The 15,583-nt window shown below is 41.9% G+C and overlaps 1 protein-coding gene across 1 annotated transcript in view; it reads left to right on the top strand.

Annotated features, from left to right (window-relative positions):
• Positions 1–6,244, top strand: part of TSPAN15 (tetraspanin 15) — a 192,447-nt gene extending 186,203 nt beyond the window's left edge. Inside the window, exon 8 of the mRNA XM_085625251.1 lies at positions 843–6,244. Coding sequence (XP_085481377.1) covers positions 843–1,013 — 171 coding nt within the window. The 3' untranslated portion in view covers positions 1,014–6,244. The remainder of the gene's footprint in view (positions 1–842) is intronic.
• Positions 6,245–15,583: the final 9,339 nt, after the last annotated feature.

The raw sequence follows: 15,583 nt of genomic DNA on the forward strand, positions 1-15,583 counted from the left end.
TAAAAATAAACGAATTCAATCCCAAATTTCAGATCATGAGCTGGGAAGAGGGGACACAAACCTTTTGGTGTTCTCAGATAAACTCAGTCCGGACCTATGAGGCTACTTTGACATTGTGGTTGTTATGGTGTTTTTTTATTTTTTTTATGCTATTACTAAATTGTCTTTAGAAATTAAATATTTAGGTGTACAAAATGAGGGTAAGAGACGTGTGCTGATTATTGCACAGCCACGTCATGCTGGCAGCCATGGTCTTACTGCACATAGGTTCAGACAGCAAATATGTAATGGATTGAATTGTTTTAATTAATTTAGAGCACTAGTAATTACTTTGTGTGCACTCCATTCCATCATTTTTCAGCTCTTACATGCCATTACAGAAGGAGACCAACTATAGGCAAATCAACCATTATTCCTATTCCAAAAGCAATACAGCTAGGGCCCATGCCCCTTCCATCAACCCCAGCCCTGTTTCTGCATTGAGATTCATTCGGGAGGCGCAGCATGAGACCCACTTTAGGGCATACTCACACCACTTAGTGCAGCTCACCTGACAGCAGGAAAAAGCGATGACTGTAAACCCTTGAATTATGTGAATACATTGCATACACTTACCACCCACCTAGGAAGCAAACAGGCATGTTTCATTCATGTTGGGAATTACCAACAAGGGCAGCTGGTAATTTTCAATTTTTGTGACCTAAGTAGGACTCATTTCTTTACTCTTTCGCCTAGGTTACAAAGCTGAACTGTGTAGTAACACTGCTTATTGTTTAAGGGACTTCTTTCTATGTCTTTGACTCTTCCTGAAATAAATATTTGTGTTTCCTTTCGTTGTGCAGTTTCTGGGAGTTCTCTTATGCTTGCTGTACATCAGTCGAGTGGAAGACATCATCAGTCAGTGGGACAAGCCATCCAACGTGCTTCTCGATGAGCAGGATCAGCGGCCAGAAATAGATTTCTCCAACGTAGGCTGCTGCAAGTGTTACCCAGGAGAAGAGACTTATGCCTGATCCGCCACTGGAGCGGCATTCTTGGTCTCCGGAAGCTCCAGAACTTTGGGGTCTTGTGTAGAAGCAGTGTGGTGCTGATCTTCTGCAGATTTACCTGTGGTCATCAAGAAAAAAGTTTCAGAAACCAGTTGACCTCGGTGTCCAGGATCCCTGGGAGAATCAAGCCTGTCTTTATCCGTTTTATTTTTTAGTTTCTTGCCCTAAATAATGGGCGGGGAAAGAGGTATACTTATGAGCCACTATATGCCATCTATTTTCTTGTGTTCTCACTGACTATACTTGCTGTTGTGAGAAAATCCCCATTTCACAAGTCACTATTCCACAAAAAAGAAGGGTTTAAGGTACAGTTTTACAAGTGGGATAGTGTGAGTGGTCCACTTGAGTGACTTATGGGAGCAACATCCACTGTATTTCCGAAGGTGTTTTAATTTACATTACCTCCTACTAAAGCACAGAAAAGGGTCAGCCATCTCAGGCTGAAAGAAAGTCCAGGCTCAGTAGACCTATAGTCTGCTCTTACCATTTCACAAGCAGCCATGTCTCAAAATGCCACAGCTTGTCTGATCTTCGCTTATCTCAAAGACGAGATGACTTGAATATATTATCATACACCAGAAGCGTGGCAGAAAGAAGAGTGATGACTTCTGACCAGTGCTATAACTGCCGGCTTCATAAGGATTCTTTACGAAGGGGAGGTTGCTACCAGTGAGTCTGTAAATGCATTCCATAATCACTCTTATTCTTTCCCGTGTTAACAAATTCTCACTATAAGAGCTAGGACTCCTGGATTCCCCCAAGTGTGGAATGTACTGCACAGGTAGATTGATCAAACTTCAATTCGCCTACCTAAAAATGTGTTGTGTAAATTGAAAACCATAACGCAGAAACCTGTAAGGCAGTCTTCAACCCTATTAGGCAGAGGACCCTTTGTCGTCGAACTGGCTATGCCTTTCTTGATGTGTCAAGTTTGCAGACTGCTTGTCAATACTTTTGTAAAGACTAAAAATCACATCAAAGGAACAGATTGCCCAGAACAGTTTTTTGTAGTTGGATTCAGAATAAAAGTGGTGAAGATGTGCGCAATTTTTCTTGAGCCATATTGGGGAGGCTTGCCATAAAAATGCACCTGGCACAGAATCCCAAAACTATGTATTGCACATTTTTGTCAGATACGAAATAGGGTTTGTAGGAAGTGATTTTTATACAGACTGAACCCAATCATTTACAGTAAATTATTGGTCAAAATGTATTTGTCACATTGAACCCACTGCTAAAACCTACTGCTGATGGGGTTGAGTTAGTTGGGTAGGAATATTGTGTTTTTAAAAATACAACATTAAGGGCAGGGCAGAAAATGTAAATATGAAAATTTGGCAAGGAATAGGCCCTCCCGAAACAACATTAATCGCACATGCTTTATCTAAATTCTGCATGCATGCTCTTTAGCATCTAATGCATCGTTCTCCATACATACAGGACGCTGGAATGTTCTCTGAAAGGTTCTAAGAGGCATATTTAAAGACCTTTTAGAGCCCGGTTTTAATGCTCCAAAACAAAGTTATTTTCCATCTGGCAAATTCATATCCAGAATTGGGTATTTTTCCTCCAAGTAAAGCATTGTTGGCCACCCAACATAACGTTCTTTAACTAGAGTGATGCTGTAACATATCCTGAACCCAACTTTATACTGTCTGTCTTTAGACCAAAAATAGCCCTGGAACCGTGTTCATTACCACATGGACATTATTTGGGGAAAATTGGTCATTGTAATGTCAGTAGCAAATGGGACACATCACTCATAATAACATAGCCCCAGTTCAAGAAGGGGAAAATACAGCCCGCTCATGATAACAAAAGTGTAGTGAAGTCATCATAAGGTTAACGTGAGGAAAAACCAAAGACTTGCTCTAGGTATGGCTTGAGAAAGTTTGAATTTCTTTTTGTTCTGAAACAGTCATATTTCAGAATCTGTAGTTCAAAGTGGCACTTCAAAATTTTCCTCCCAAATTTTGGGAATCCCTGTGTCCATCTTTCATTCACCCACTAGCAATAATGTGTCTGTTGCAAAAAAAAAAAAAATGTTTCTAACAGTGAGTTGTACCCTGCTAATTGAAGAGGTGGCATGTCACTTCCATACACCATCTCCCTGAACCAGCCCCTTCTAGGAATCTATACCCACACACTACATGGACATAATCCACTAATTCCAATGTGTACAAGCTAGGATTACTAAATCTGCCTCAACCACACCACAGGGTTAGCGTGAGAGAGCATTTTGGTTGCTGTTTACCAAAATGTTGGTTCGCGTGTTAAGGTGTGTTCATGTTTACGGGTTCGCTCCCTCTGTAACCAGGTGCTTTTCATTTCTGCTGTTCTTTTGCTTTTTGTTCATTCTCACACGCTCAGTGAAAGAAACTAACATTGCTTTAAGGAGGAATCATGGATGCCGGAGTGTCATGGTGAACACAGACCTTGAGTGTTTAAGGGGTCATTCTTATGCACACTTAGGATACACGTTGGGGGGGTTGGTACATCTGAAACACAGCCTGATTGTGAGCACATTTTATTCTGCTGGGGTTCATGTTTCTGAGATAGATTCTGTGCATGTGAATTTGTACCATTTAATGTGTTTTCTAGACTTGTACAAGTTGAAATGGTATTTTGTGGTAAATTAAGGGTCAGAGCTTAAATGCCATTGAAGTATAAATAATGTTCTAAAAAGTATTTCTGTGAAGTGCAGAGAATTACATTTTTTTTATAAAAATCTCACACTACCCCTTGAAGACAGCTGGTAACATAATTTCCCACATAGGAGACATTTCTACAGGGAGGGTTTACCGCTGGAGGAAATATCATTGTGAAAATTGTGGTACTACTGCTTTTTTGGTAGATTATACTTTCCCAGCATGCTCTAGATCAGGTCGCCAACACGCCAAATCTGCATTCTTTCACAACCGTCTGTCTTAAAAATATTAGGGCATGCCCTTCCTGAAATAATTCCAGTATTTTTGTATTGCTCTGAATAAGGCGCGTGGCTTGCATAGATTACCCATGTAAGTGGTTTCACTAGATGCCCATGTATAGGGGAGGGCATCTACAACAGCTCTCCAGCGGAAATAATCTCTTGAAAGCCAAGTTGATCTAAAATTTTAATTGTGAAAAGGAAGCCTACAAGTATGCATGGGTATTATTTACGAAAAGCCATATGTTTATGAAAAGTTGCTGGATCCTTTTGTAAAAATTCGCTCTTACGGGTGTGTTAACCTTTATGCTCAGGTAGTCTGCTGTTCCTCAGACCTTCTTGTAATTTCACGCAGCTCAATTGATTTGTTACTGTGCCTTTTAATCATGCTTGTCTACCACTGACAAAAGTCTCCTACAGAAAACTGATGCCCCAAATCTTTTGCGGCTGCATGTGCTGAGCAACTGCATGTAGACGATGAAACAACAAGTGGATGACAACACTTTTTTTTTTTATTGAGGGATACACTAGGGATTCTCTATGCACATTGCTAAGCTTTCTAAGTCCTTGATTGCATAATGTACCACTGACTATGGGTGTATGTTCTGTTGGTCTCTGAGAGCTGCGTATTTTAGAGACAGACCACGCACACTAAAAGGACATGTGCCTGAGGATGTACTTTTCAACACAATGTAATACGTATTCTGATGATCTCATTTTCAAGCTTTAATAATTTGCAATAAGTTAGTTAGGCACTTCATGAACGCATTAATCATAGCTTTAAACCATCCTTACTCCTTGGGGGAATAATGTAATTATTGCATTATTTAATTAAAACCACAACAATAAGAAGGTACAAAATCTGTGAAGCAATTGCTTTAGGAAAACCAAGGTGGTTGTCATGAACTAGTTTTGCTGCTGAGACACCAAAACAGACGGATTAGCTGTCAGTTTCCAAGACCCAGTTCCTTTCTGTTGTTGGGTAACAACACTTCAAGAGACTACTGAAGAAGAGAAAAGTTACCCTATGCCATCAATGCCACCTTTCTCGTTGTGCCTCCTCTACCAACTCTGCGCTGGATCTGAGTATTTAAAATTCCTCAGAATCCTGTAGGGTCCAATATTTAAGACCACTAAAAATAATCCCCTACTATTCTGAAAAGGTCTCAAACACTTTCTTACCACCTGGCCTTTCAAATTCCACTGGATCTTTCTAGTCTGCTTAGAGAAGTACCAAAGCGTTGCATGTGGAGCTACGCGAGCAACACACTACCTCTACTAGCTAACGTCGGCCATTGCCAGGGCATAGAATAAGGACTGCCAGAGCATTACACCACCTCAATTTGCCCAGTGTGTTCATCCTTGGTGTATGCCAGATGTGGTGGTGATTAAACTGCACTGGCATAGCTGCCTGAGACCTTTATCTTATGAATTGAGAAGAGTACAGATAGAGGTGAAATTGATAGATTGGCCACTTGTGTATATTTTGGTTGAAAGCTGGGGTAAGGTGATAGCCGCATCTGGAAACTTTGAGTGGAGGAGGTTAATTTACTAGAACCATACACACTCTGGTTGATTCTTTGGATTCATGGGGTTAATCATCCTCATCCCATCGCTCCAAATGTTTTACCCCTGTGGGAGTGAGGCCGCTGACCGTGATAGAATGAACCCAAACTCCCTAATGAGACCCCATTGAATAGCTGAACATTTTCTGTGTTTTTTGCATTCATTTTAGAAATTGCTCACTAAACCCCCAAATATGCACCCAGGGCTGCATTTATTTATCCATCATATAGATATTCAGGGTAGCCTATAGATGTGCAAATAGTCTCCATTGAAATAAGTCATATGTACATTTTCCTCATACATTTTCATTGTGGAGATCTTAAAACATGACTGGATTTTATAATCTTGGAGGTCAACGATCTCCACCCTACATCGGTTTTCCAAGAGATGGCACCTTGGGTTGCGCAGTATCTAATGTTTCGTCGCCTCCGTGAGGATGTGTACCTCATCCTGTTGACTCGCATTTCGCACCATGAAATTAAGCACATGTTGCGTACTGTTAATGCCACTTTTATAGTTATTTTGTATAGATTTTGTATGATATGTGCTACTGAACTATAATCATCTCTTGGTTTTGAGTGGTGACGTTCTCCTAGTCCTTGAATTACTGTGATTTAAGTTCCTTACTTGTGTTTGTCTCCACTGACCCTTTGTTCATATACAGTGACTTATTAATAAAAATCAGATGTGTTTTATTTCCTCAGTAAGTCTTCGGTTTCCTGTTTTATTTTTTTGTTTTTCCAATGAAACTGATGAAGGTCTAGTTAATCTATTAAGTTAGATAGAAATTATTTCTTGTAACTGAAGTGATCATGTGAAAAACCCTAATATTTTGTGATTAACATTTTTGGCCTTGTTATGCTAATGAGCACTACCTTCTGCCTGGAAGTGGGTGTAACTAGTCACGGTTTGGAGGTGTACCACCCCTTACACAACTGTAGAACATGAAGGGGGGGAATCTCGTGCCTGCAGATTTTGGAAACCTCCATCCCTCACTGCAAGTTGGCGTGGCCACATTAGCCTACGGTTGTTCCCCAACAAATGACAGAAAGGATAAAGTTAAAGAACAAGCATTGGCAAAGCCAATAGGTCTCACCTTTGGGGCCTTATAAGTATTTAGTTATGCAGCACAATATCCTTCCTGCAACAACATCAACTGTTGCATGGCTAAACACTTATAAGGTACCAAAGGCGAGACCTATTGGTTATGCGATGCTCTTGTCTCTGGGGTTCTAACCCTAGACCCTGTAAGACCGGACTGTGAGTGAACCTCCACTCCTATCCAGCACAGAGACGTGAACCTGCTTCAAACAGGAAAGTGGGAGGGTGTGAGGGTACAGAGCGGGCGGGTGTTAGGGGACGGAGCAAGTGAAAACATGAGCACTGATATGGGATGCTTAAATCCAAATAAAGTAGCTCCAAAAACAGGAGCAGTGGATGGACACTGGTACTTGGTCCAGAGGCGCAACTAGAGCCAAATTTCGGGGGGGGGGGGGCTAAGAAAAATTTCGGGGGGGGCTGAATCTTTAAGCAATAGGCAGGGTGGAGCTGATTTCGGGGGGGAGGGCTGAATCTTTAAGCAATAGGCAGAGTGGAGCTGCAGGGGCTCTTAAAAGGGGTGAAACAGCAAGGCCTCATTAACATGCAAATGGTCTTTTAAAGACCTGTGAAGTGCTCGGGTGCGGCTGTGTGTGTGTGCCCGGGAAGCTGTCTCATCCCAGGCTGCCACACACGAGGGGGGGGGGGGGGGCTGAAGCCCTTTGAGTCCAATGGGTGTTGCGCGCCTGACTTGGTCCATGTTCTAAGGGAGAAGGGGGGGCAAACACGAGCGGCGTTCAAGTGAACAAATGGCAAGCCTATGAATTGTAAACATGTCTCGCAGAGACAGCGCAAGCGCTGCCTAGCCAGGAAAATTATAAGAGACATGACAGCAAAAATACAATAGAAAACTTATGAAAAGGGCGAATGAGATGAAAATAAACAACCTGTATATATTAAAGCACTGTGTAATCTGCAGGTCACTGGTTACATGATTTGCAGTATTTCAGTGGGATTGTATATTAACTGTAGAGACCTGCATACAGCTCATGGGTTCCAATCCGAATCGAGAAATTCAGAGGGAGAGAACGATCAAGAGAGACAGACAGATGGAAAGAGAGGGAAAGATCAATAGAGAGAGAGATTGAGAAAGATCAAGGGAGCGAGAGAGAGGAAGAGAAAGCGAGGGAGGGAGATGGAGTGTTGCGGCAGAAAGAAGGAATGATACAGAGCTGGAGCGAAGATTTTTATTAAGTATTAACCATAAGGACCCACGAGAGGTCAGAACAGTGAAGCGCCCGGTGAAAGCCAAAATGGCAACTGCCGAGCACTAAACGTGACGTCACATAAATACTCCCCGAGAATTCGGAGATCACAGGTAGTGACGTAGCAATGAACACAAACGAAATACGATGCCAACATTTGTCGTACAGTACATTAATGCTGAATACAATATTACATGCTCAACATCTCCCTTCCTTGATAACATGGAAAAATAATACAATGTCATTCAATTACATAATCTGCATAACGTTTAGGCATTCTTATTTCTCTTCCTGACCTTGTAGAGGGATAAATTCGTGGACATACTACGGGACGCGTGTTGATAGTACCCTGACTTCCGCTACAAGCATTCTGATCTGTAGCACCCTCCCGTTAAGGTCTATACTTTGTCTGATCCATGGCGCTGAAAGTCTCATTGCCTACAATGTCATCCTCAACACCATTGTTGTTCCTAGCATCTTCATTTGTAGAAATGCCCAAACTGCCCTCCATGTCATACATACCCTGGTCACCAAACACTTCTTCTTGCCATTCTAAAATGCTATCATCACAGCCCTCGTCTTGCTCTCGTTTCCCTTTCATTATTATTTCTTCTTGCCCCTTTTTCAGCTTTACTACATCATCCTTACTCCGCCATCCTTTACCCTCCAAACAAACTGAACCCTTGGTCGCTTCTTGCACACGGATGGGAAGGCTAAACACAGACTCTCCCTTCGCCATCTTGTATGGTTTCTTTACCAGTACCCAATCTCCTTGTTCTATTTCCTTCATCTTGACTTTATTTGCTACGTCAGAATATTTTTTAGTTTTTTCTTGTTTGGATACAATTCTTTCCCTGACTTTTACTACCTCATCCTTTATAACCTCTGTTTTACCTTTCACCTTGTACCATTTGTTGTACTTGGGTGTGAGTTCACGGTTACACTTTCTCCCTCTCATCAAATAAAATGGTGTGTGACCTGTGATGTCGTTTGGGGTATTATGGTAAGTACTTATTTTCTCACGAATGAACTCCTTGACATTTATGTTAGACGCAATGGCAAGCTGGACACCGTCTTTTAGAAACCTATTCATTCTTTCCACCTGTCCATTGCTCTTGGGACTATACAAAGGTGTTTTCTCTTGCTTAATTCCCAATTTTTCAAAGAAATCAGTCATCTGTCTAGACACTAGTTGTGTACCATTGTCAGATACTATTATCTTTGGTTGTCCCTCAATTGCGAAAATTTTCTGTAGGACCTGTATCACTCGTTCTGTGGTGACTGCGCGGTTAAACTTGTAATGCACCCACTTAGAATAATAATCAGTTAATACAATAAGATACCTGCAGTCCTCTTGCAACATAGCAAATGGTCCTGCAACGTCTATTGCAATCTTTGTCCAAGGTCCTATCGGTATCTCTACCATCTGTAGCTCTCCCTTGTTCAATTTCCAGTGCTTGTCAGCTTTCAGGCACTGCTCGCACTTGTCAATGTAGTTGCAGATATCACTGTTCATTCCTGGCCACCAATAATACATTTTCAAAATGTTCTTGGTTGCGTTGCTTCCAGGGTGACCTTTATGAGCTATTTTTATCAACTTTTCTCTTAGCTTTGCAGGTGGTATGAATAAGTCATGCCGTTTCAAAAACCCATTTTCAATTGTCAACTCCTCGCTTATTTGTTGGAAACTTTTCAGTTCGCTTTGCAGATTTCCAATGGGGGGCCACTTGGACGTTAGATGATTCATCACTTTCAAGATAATATTGTCTTCCTTTTGACTAGTTAGCCATTCTTCTTCAGTAATTGATCCATTACACATCACTGTGGCATCCACCAATGCCACCACACACTCCGTATCGTCAAGGGAATTTTCTTCCTGTTCACTCGCAGGCAAGCGTGACAAGCAATCTGCCCTGCTATTTTGACCACCTTTTATGTGTCTTATCGTGAAATTGTACTCCTGTAATTTGGACAACAATCTTATTAGCCTTGCACTTGCCCTACCATTACCACGACCTTCCCCGTCCATCATGTATACTAATGGCTTGTGGTCTGTGACGATCTCGAACTCCTTTCCCCATAAGTAGTTTTTCAGTTTTTCCACAGCCCACACACACGCAAGCGTCTCGCGTTCAATGATACTATAGCTCTTCTCAGCGTCGCTCAAACTCCTAGATATGAAGGCAATGGTATTCTCACTCCGCCCTTGAAGTTGGCAGAATACAGCTCCTATACCTTTTGCGCTTGCATCTACAGTGATCACATTTCTCAACTCTTGATCGTATGGCTTTAGTGCTGGAGCTACAGCAATATCCTTCTTTACAGACTCAAACGCATAGTCTTGCTCATCAGACCATTGGTACTTCTCATTTTTTCGCAACAACTTTCTCAACAGTTCCACTTTGTTTGCATACCCTCGAATGAACTTCGAGTAATACTCGCTTAGCCCCAAGAATGACTTCAGGGCTTCCTTATCTTCCGGTCGTGGAGCATTCCTTATCGCTTTTACTAGGTCGTCTTTCGGTGCTATTCCTTTCGAAGTCAAGACATGACCCAAGTATTCTAATTTGCTCTGCATAAATTTACATTTATCTTTTGACACTGTCATTCCCTTTTCTCCTAAGACTTCCAACACTTTGCTCAATAGTTCTAAATGCTCTTTTTTTTTCCTTTCGTGTGTATCAAAATGTTGTCTTGAAATGGCTCGACACCCTTTATATCACCAAACAGTAAGTCCATCCATTTTTGAAAAACCCATGACGCTGAGGCCAACCCAAATGGTAGTCTAACATATCTGTATGCTCCGAATGGGGTTATGAATGTGGTTAACTTTTTGGAGTCCTCAGTCAAACACACCTGGTGGTATGCCGATTTCAAGTCTATCCAAGTAAAGTATCGTGACCCAGAAGTAGATGACAGTATTTCCTGTATGTTAGGTAGTGGATGGCAGTTTACCAATATGTTCCTATTCAATGATCTTAGATCAACACATAGTCTAATGTCTCCGTTTCTTTTCTTTTTAGAAACGACAATAGCTGACACCCATTCTGAAGCATCAGTTTCTTCAATGACTCCTGTTTTTTAGTCTAACACATTTTTCAACTCTACCCTAACTGACAAAGGTACATTCCTTACCTTATGTTTCACTGGCAGAGACCCTTCCTTCAATTTTATTTCATGCACAAAACCTTTCACACATCCAACTTCATTTTTAAATACTGTTACAAATTTGTCTAGCACTTTTTTTTAATCCTTCCTGTTCTTCTGCTTGTACATAGTTCACCCAATCCTCTCTCAACACTATTGGGTCTTCGGCCCCTGGTACCAAAATTACCCCTAATTTTGCTAGATCTTTCCAGCCTACCATATTCCTACCTCTTTCTGCCACATATATTTTTGTGTTGATCATCCTTCCTTTGAAGGTAAGGGTATCACAGAAATAGCCCCTCATATCGATTTCCTGTTCTCCAAATGCTTTTGGATTTACGTCTGTCTCACTCAACTTTACATTTTGCCACCTTTCTTCAAATACTGTGTCAGATATTAAAGTTATGGGTGAACCTGAATCATCGGCTGTGAACGGCAGCTCTACTTCCCCAATCATCAGACCCTATGGGTCCCTTTACATGGCCATCTACAATATCTATTGACAAAACAATATTTGCGCACATTTCTTGATCACAATCGCTTAAAGCACCTATCTTCACATTCCCCACACTTTTTTTCGTTTTGCACAAGATAGAATAGTGACCCATTTTTTTACATTTCATGCATTTTTTACTCAGTGCGGGACACATTTTACAATCTGCCAGGTGTTCCTGCGATCCACACCTGAAGCAACTCAAGGTTTTTCCTCCCACTTTTTTGTCATTCCAATTCCTTTCAAAACTCTTATGTTCACACTTTTTCTTTTCCTGCAAATAAAATACGTTTGAGTTATTGCCAGTACAAGCTAGTTCTTTCGTAGATATTAGCAATCTCTCAATCCCCTTTGCTAAATCCACTACTTCTTGTAGTGTAGGATTCCTACACGCTAATAATCTCTCTTGTACCTTTTTTGTATGACAGTAAAACACTACTGTTTTACTGTCATATCTGTCATATCTTCAAATTCACAGTCTTTTGATAAGACACGCAAACATGCTATATTCTCCTCAATCCTCTCGCCCTCTTCCTGCTTTCTCAAAGCAAACTTGTGCCTTCCAACCATAATATTACTTTCCTCAGAGAATTGTTTCTCAAGCCTTTTTATCGCCTCCTGATACTCGTCTAGTGGTATAAACACCCCTGGCGGGCTTTCATACTCTGGTAAACTGTCAAATTTCCTGACCTGCCTTTCCTAGCAGTCCAAATAATAGTGCTTTTTTGCGTTCTGCATCGTACTTTTTCCCATCGATAGACACAATGTAATTTTCGAAAGCTCTCGGCCAACTTTTCCACTTCATATTTGGTTTGCCCGGTTCTTCAAGAAAAAGCGGAGGTACACATATGTTATTACTTTGAGCCATGGTGTATATATTACTCTCTTATAATATCCAGTAGGCACCTGTTTATAGGACTGATACAATTCGTCACGTTTTACTCCGTAAAGTCTGTCAGTCTTTCATTTTATTTCTTACTGATTTATTATGCTTCGTTACGTGCAGCACACGTCTCATTCAGTGTAATAGCTCCTTTAGTTTGTATATTTTTCTTTTTCAACGAGTATTCACTCATTAACTTCTGCACACAAGGTCTGCATGTGTATATTTCTTCAATTTCAGCGCTCAATTACTTGCAAGTACCCTCGTGTGGCTTTTAGCGCGATACTCACTCGGTTTTTAAGTTTTTCAGCGTTTGCGCGTGGTTACTTTAAGTATTTAAGTTTGTCTAGCCAATTCCTCAGGCGTTTACCAGCGCGCGTATTCCTGTCAGGCAATGTTTAGGTTTTCCAAAATGGCTGCACGCACACCACGTAGTCTGACGTATCCGGTTCTGCTCCAATGATCACCTAGAGTTGAACCATACGTTACTCCCGGCATGCACTCCGCGTATACTGACAGGATTCCCTCAGAGCGGCAGTAGCGGTAATCGTTTTATCCATTCCAAATAGACTCACACTTACTTGTTGGAATCGATTCAATTCTGAGTTCTTTCTCTTTCTTTCTAACGTTGCTCTCTTCCCGTCACTGCCTTAAACTCTTCATTCCGCATACCTTCCTACATTGCCATACATTCCCACTCGTGGGCCCGTTGCAGCATCCAAATCCTCGTCGCCAGTGTTGCGGCAGAAAGAAGGAATGGTACCGGGCTGGAGCGAAGACTTTTATTAAGTATTAACCATAAGGACCCACGAGAGGTCAGAACAGTGAAGCGCCCGGTGAAAGCCAAAATGGCAACTGCCGAGCACTAAACGTGACGTCACATAAATACTCCCCGAGAATTCGGAGATCACAGGTAGTGACGTAGCAATGAACACAAACGAAATACGATGCCAACATTTGTCGTACAGTACATTAATGCTGAATACAAGATTACATGCTCAACACGGAGGCAGAGGGGGGAGAGAGAGAGAGAGAGAGAGAGACTGAATCAAGAGCGAGAGAGAGATCAAGAGATAGAGAGAGAGTTTGGCTCAGTGTTAGGGTACCTGTTGCAGAAATTTGTGCATAATCTATTGACCACAGAATCCAGTCAGGGGGACTTCAAGCAGTGGGTTAATGCACCTGCTGCAGTGATTCGTCTTCAAGGTGTATGTTACAGGCTGCAGTATTTATGATATAGCCCCATCTCAAGGATGAAACAGACTGGAGATTACATAATGGGAACTTCCTAAATGATACGTAAGTGACTCAATGTCGGAAATTTTTGTTTTAAAAAACAAATACATGTTTAACTATCCTTAAGTATGCCGTTTCAGCCAATATTTTCTAAGCATTTTTATATAGATGACCGGCCAGCAAAATGCAAGGTATTTAGTCTTCCTTGTCTTAACACCGCCGCTGGTGCAACCCACCACGTGCATCCAAGATCACATATTTCCTGCATATTTATTATTACTTTGAGCCTTGCCGGCTGATCTCTGCCACTCATCTCGTTCTTCAAGGCAGGGGAGCAGACCATCACTTTGGCTTGGTAGACGGTGGTCCTCGGAGGTCAAGGGATCACTTCCGGATCGAGGGCTGAGTGTCCTTCGCTTCCAGTCGTGCTTTGAGTGTGACCGCTCGAGGCGCAGCCTTATTTATACCCTGCTGTCAGGAAAGTACCGCGCAGAAAGTGAAAGAGAGAAAACTTGGCATCAAAACAGAACAAACAGCAGGGCTCTGCAAAGTATGGTGAATTATGGCAAAAAGTAAACACTGAAAGCAGCATAATAAGCGAAGGCTGTCCCTGCGACTGAGAGGCTTGTGAACTGTCATACTCCCAATAAAACATTGATGAGACATATGTGGGCTTCTTCTGCTTTCAGACAAAATGCTAATAAATGACATTTGGGTAATACATTGCATGCGGGTGGTGGGCTGGAATGCAGAGCAAAGGAAAGAGAGAAACAAGAATGAAGGAATAATGAAAATATGGGATAACACAGAGAGAGGAAGAAATAGAAAAAGTGTACATGAGAGGGAAAGGTAAGAGGAAAAGGAGGATTAGTAAAACAAGTTAAAAAAAAAAAATAATAATTTTTAAAAAAGGCGGGCCGGCTGCAGCAATGGGGACGTCTGAGGGAGAGAGAGGCGGAGGAGTGCACCCGCGAGTGGTGCGCACTCGAAGTCTGCTCATTTTCAAGCACTGCTCTCGTGCTTGTGGCGCGCAGCTGCGTGCTCCCGCAAGGTGGATGCTGCCACAAGCACGAGTGTGTGCTTGAAAATGACCAGAGCGATGACTAAAGGCCCTCCTACGCAGCGCGCTGCTTAGGCGAGACCTAAAAAGGTGGACTCATTAACAGAACACAGAAAACTGCATGTGTTTGACCATCCTGCGCCTTCCTTTACTCCTGTCTAGGAAAGCATCCATGGCAGGCAGTTGGAATAGCTGTGGCACATGACACTGCATCTTGAGCTGCAAGAGTGGCAATCTCACAAAGAACCATCCACCACTGTTGGATAATGTGTAGTGTGCAATTAGCAGGAGTGGACTGGATCCTGAAAAAATGGCAGATACACTGTAGGGTTTGCATTCTGCGAAAAGGAAGAGAAACTGCCCATTCTACTGCCAATATGTATCTTGTTGTTTCTAATAACTCGATCATCCAGATCTCTGTCGGCCAGAGCACACCTAATGATCCAGGGTGCCACGGCTGATGAAATTCGGAGAATGTTAGTTAGTGCATCAGAAGCTGAAGGCCGAATAACAAGTTTCCAACTGTTGCAGATAATTGTTGCTTTTGTATTCCAGTGTGCTACCCTTGTGTACCAGGATTTACAGTACATCTGTCCGTGTTGCTAAAACTTCTTGAGTGGTCCTGATCTGATGCTTATTGTGCCAGCTAGTGAGAGCGGTGCACAAGGTGCCAGGGCTTGTGAAGGTTTAAGAAGCAAACACACAGGCACAGACCCACATAGATACACACCCCAGACAATTTTTCTATAGGGAGTGTATGACCGGTTGTCTGCTAAGGTTTTGTATGTTCACTACTGTCGCATAGCCTGCCACATTAAAGTCCTTGCTCTATGTAGTGGATTATGCAGCCCTTTTGAACACGTTTTTTCCACTAAAAAGTAATTTATGATTATTGTGGATTTTGGAAACTTTAGTTAAAA

Source organism: Triturus cristatus, chromosome 9 (genome assembly GCF_964204655.1).
Source record: "Triturus cristatus chromosome 9, aTriCri1.1, whole genome shotgun sequence".
NCBI lineage: Eukaryota > Metazoa > Chordata > Amphibia > Caudata > Salamandridae > Triturus > Triturus cristatus.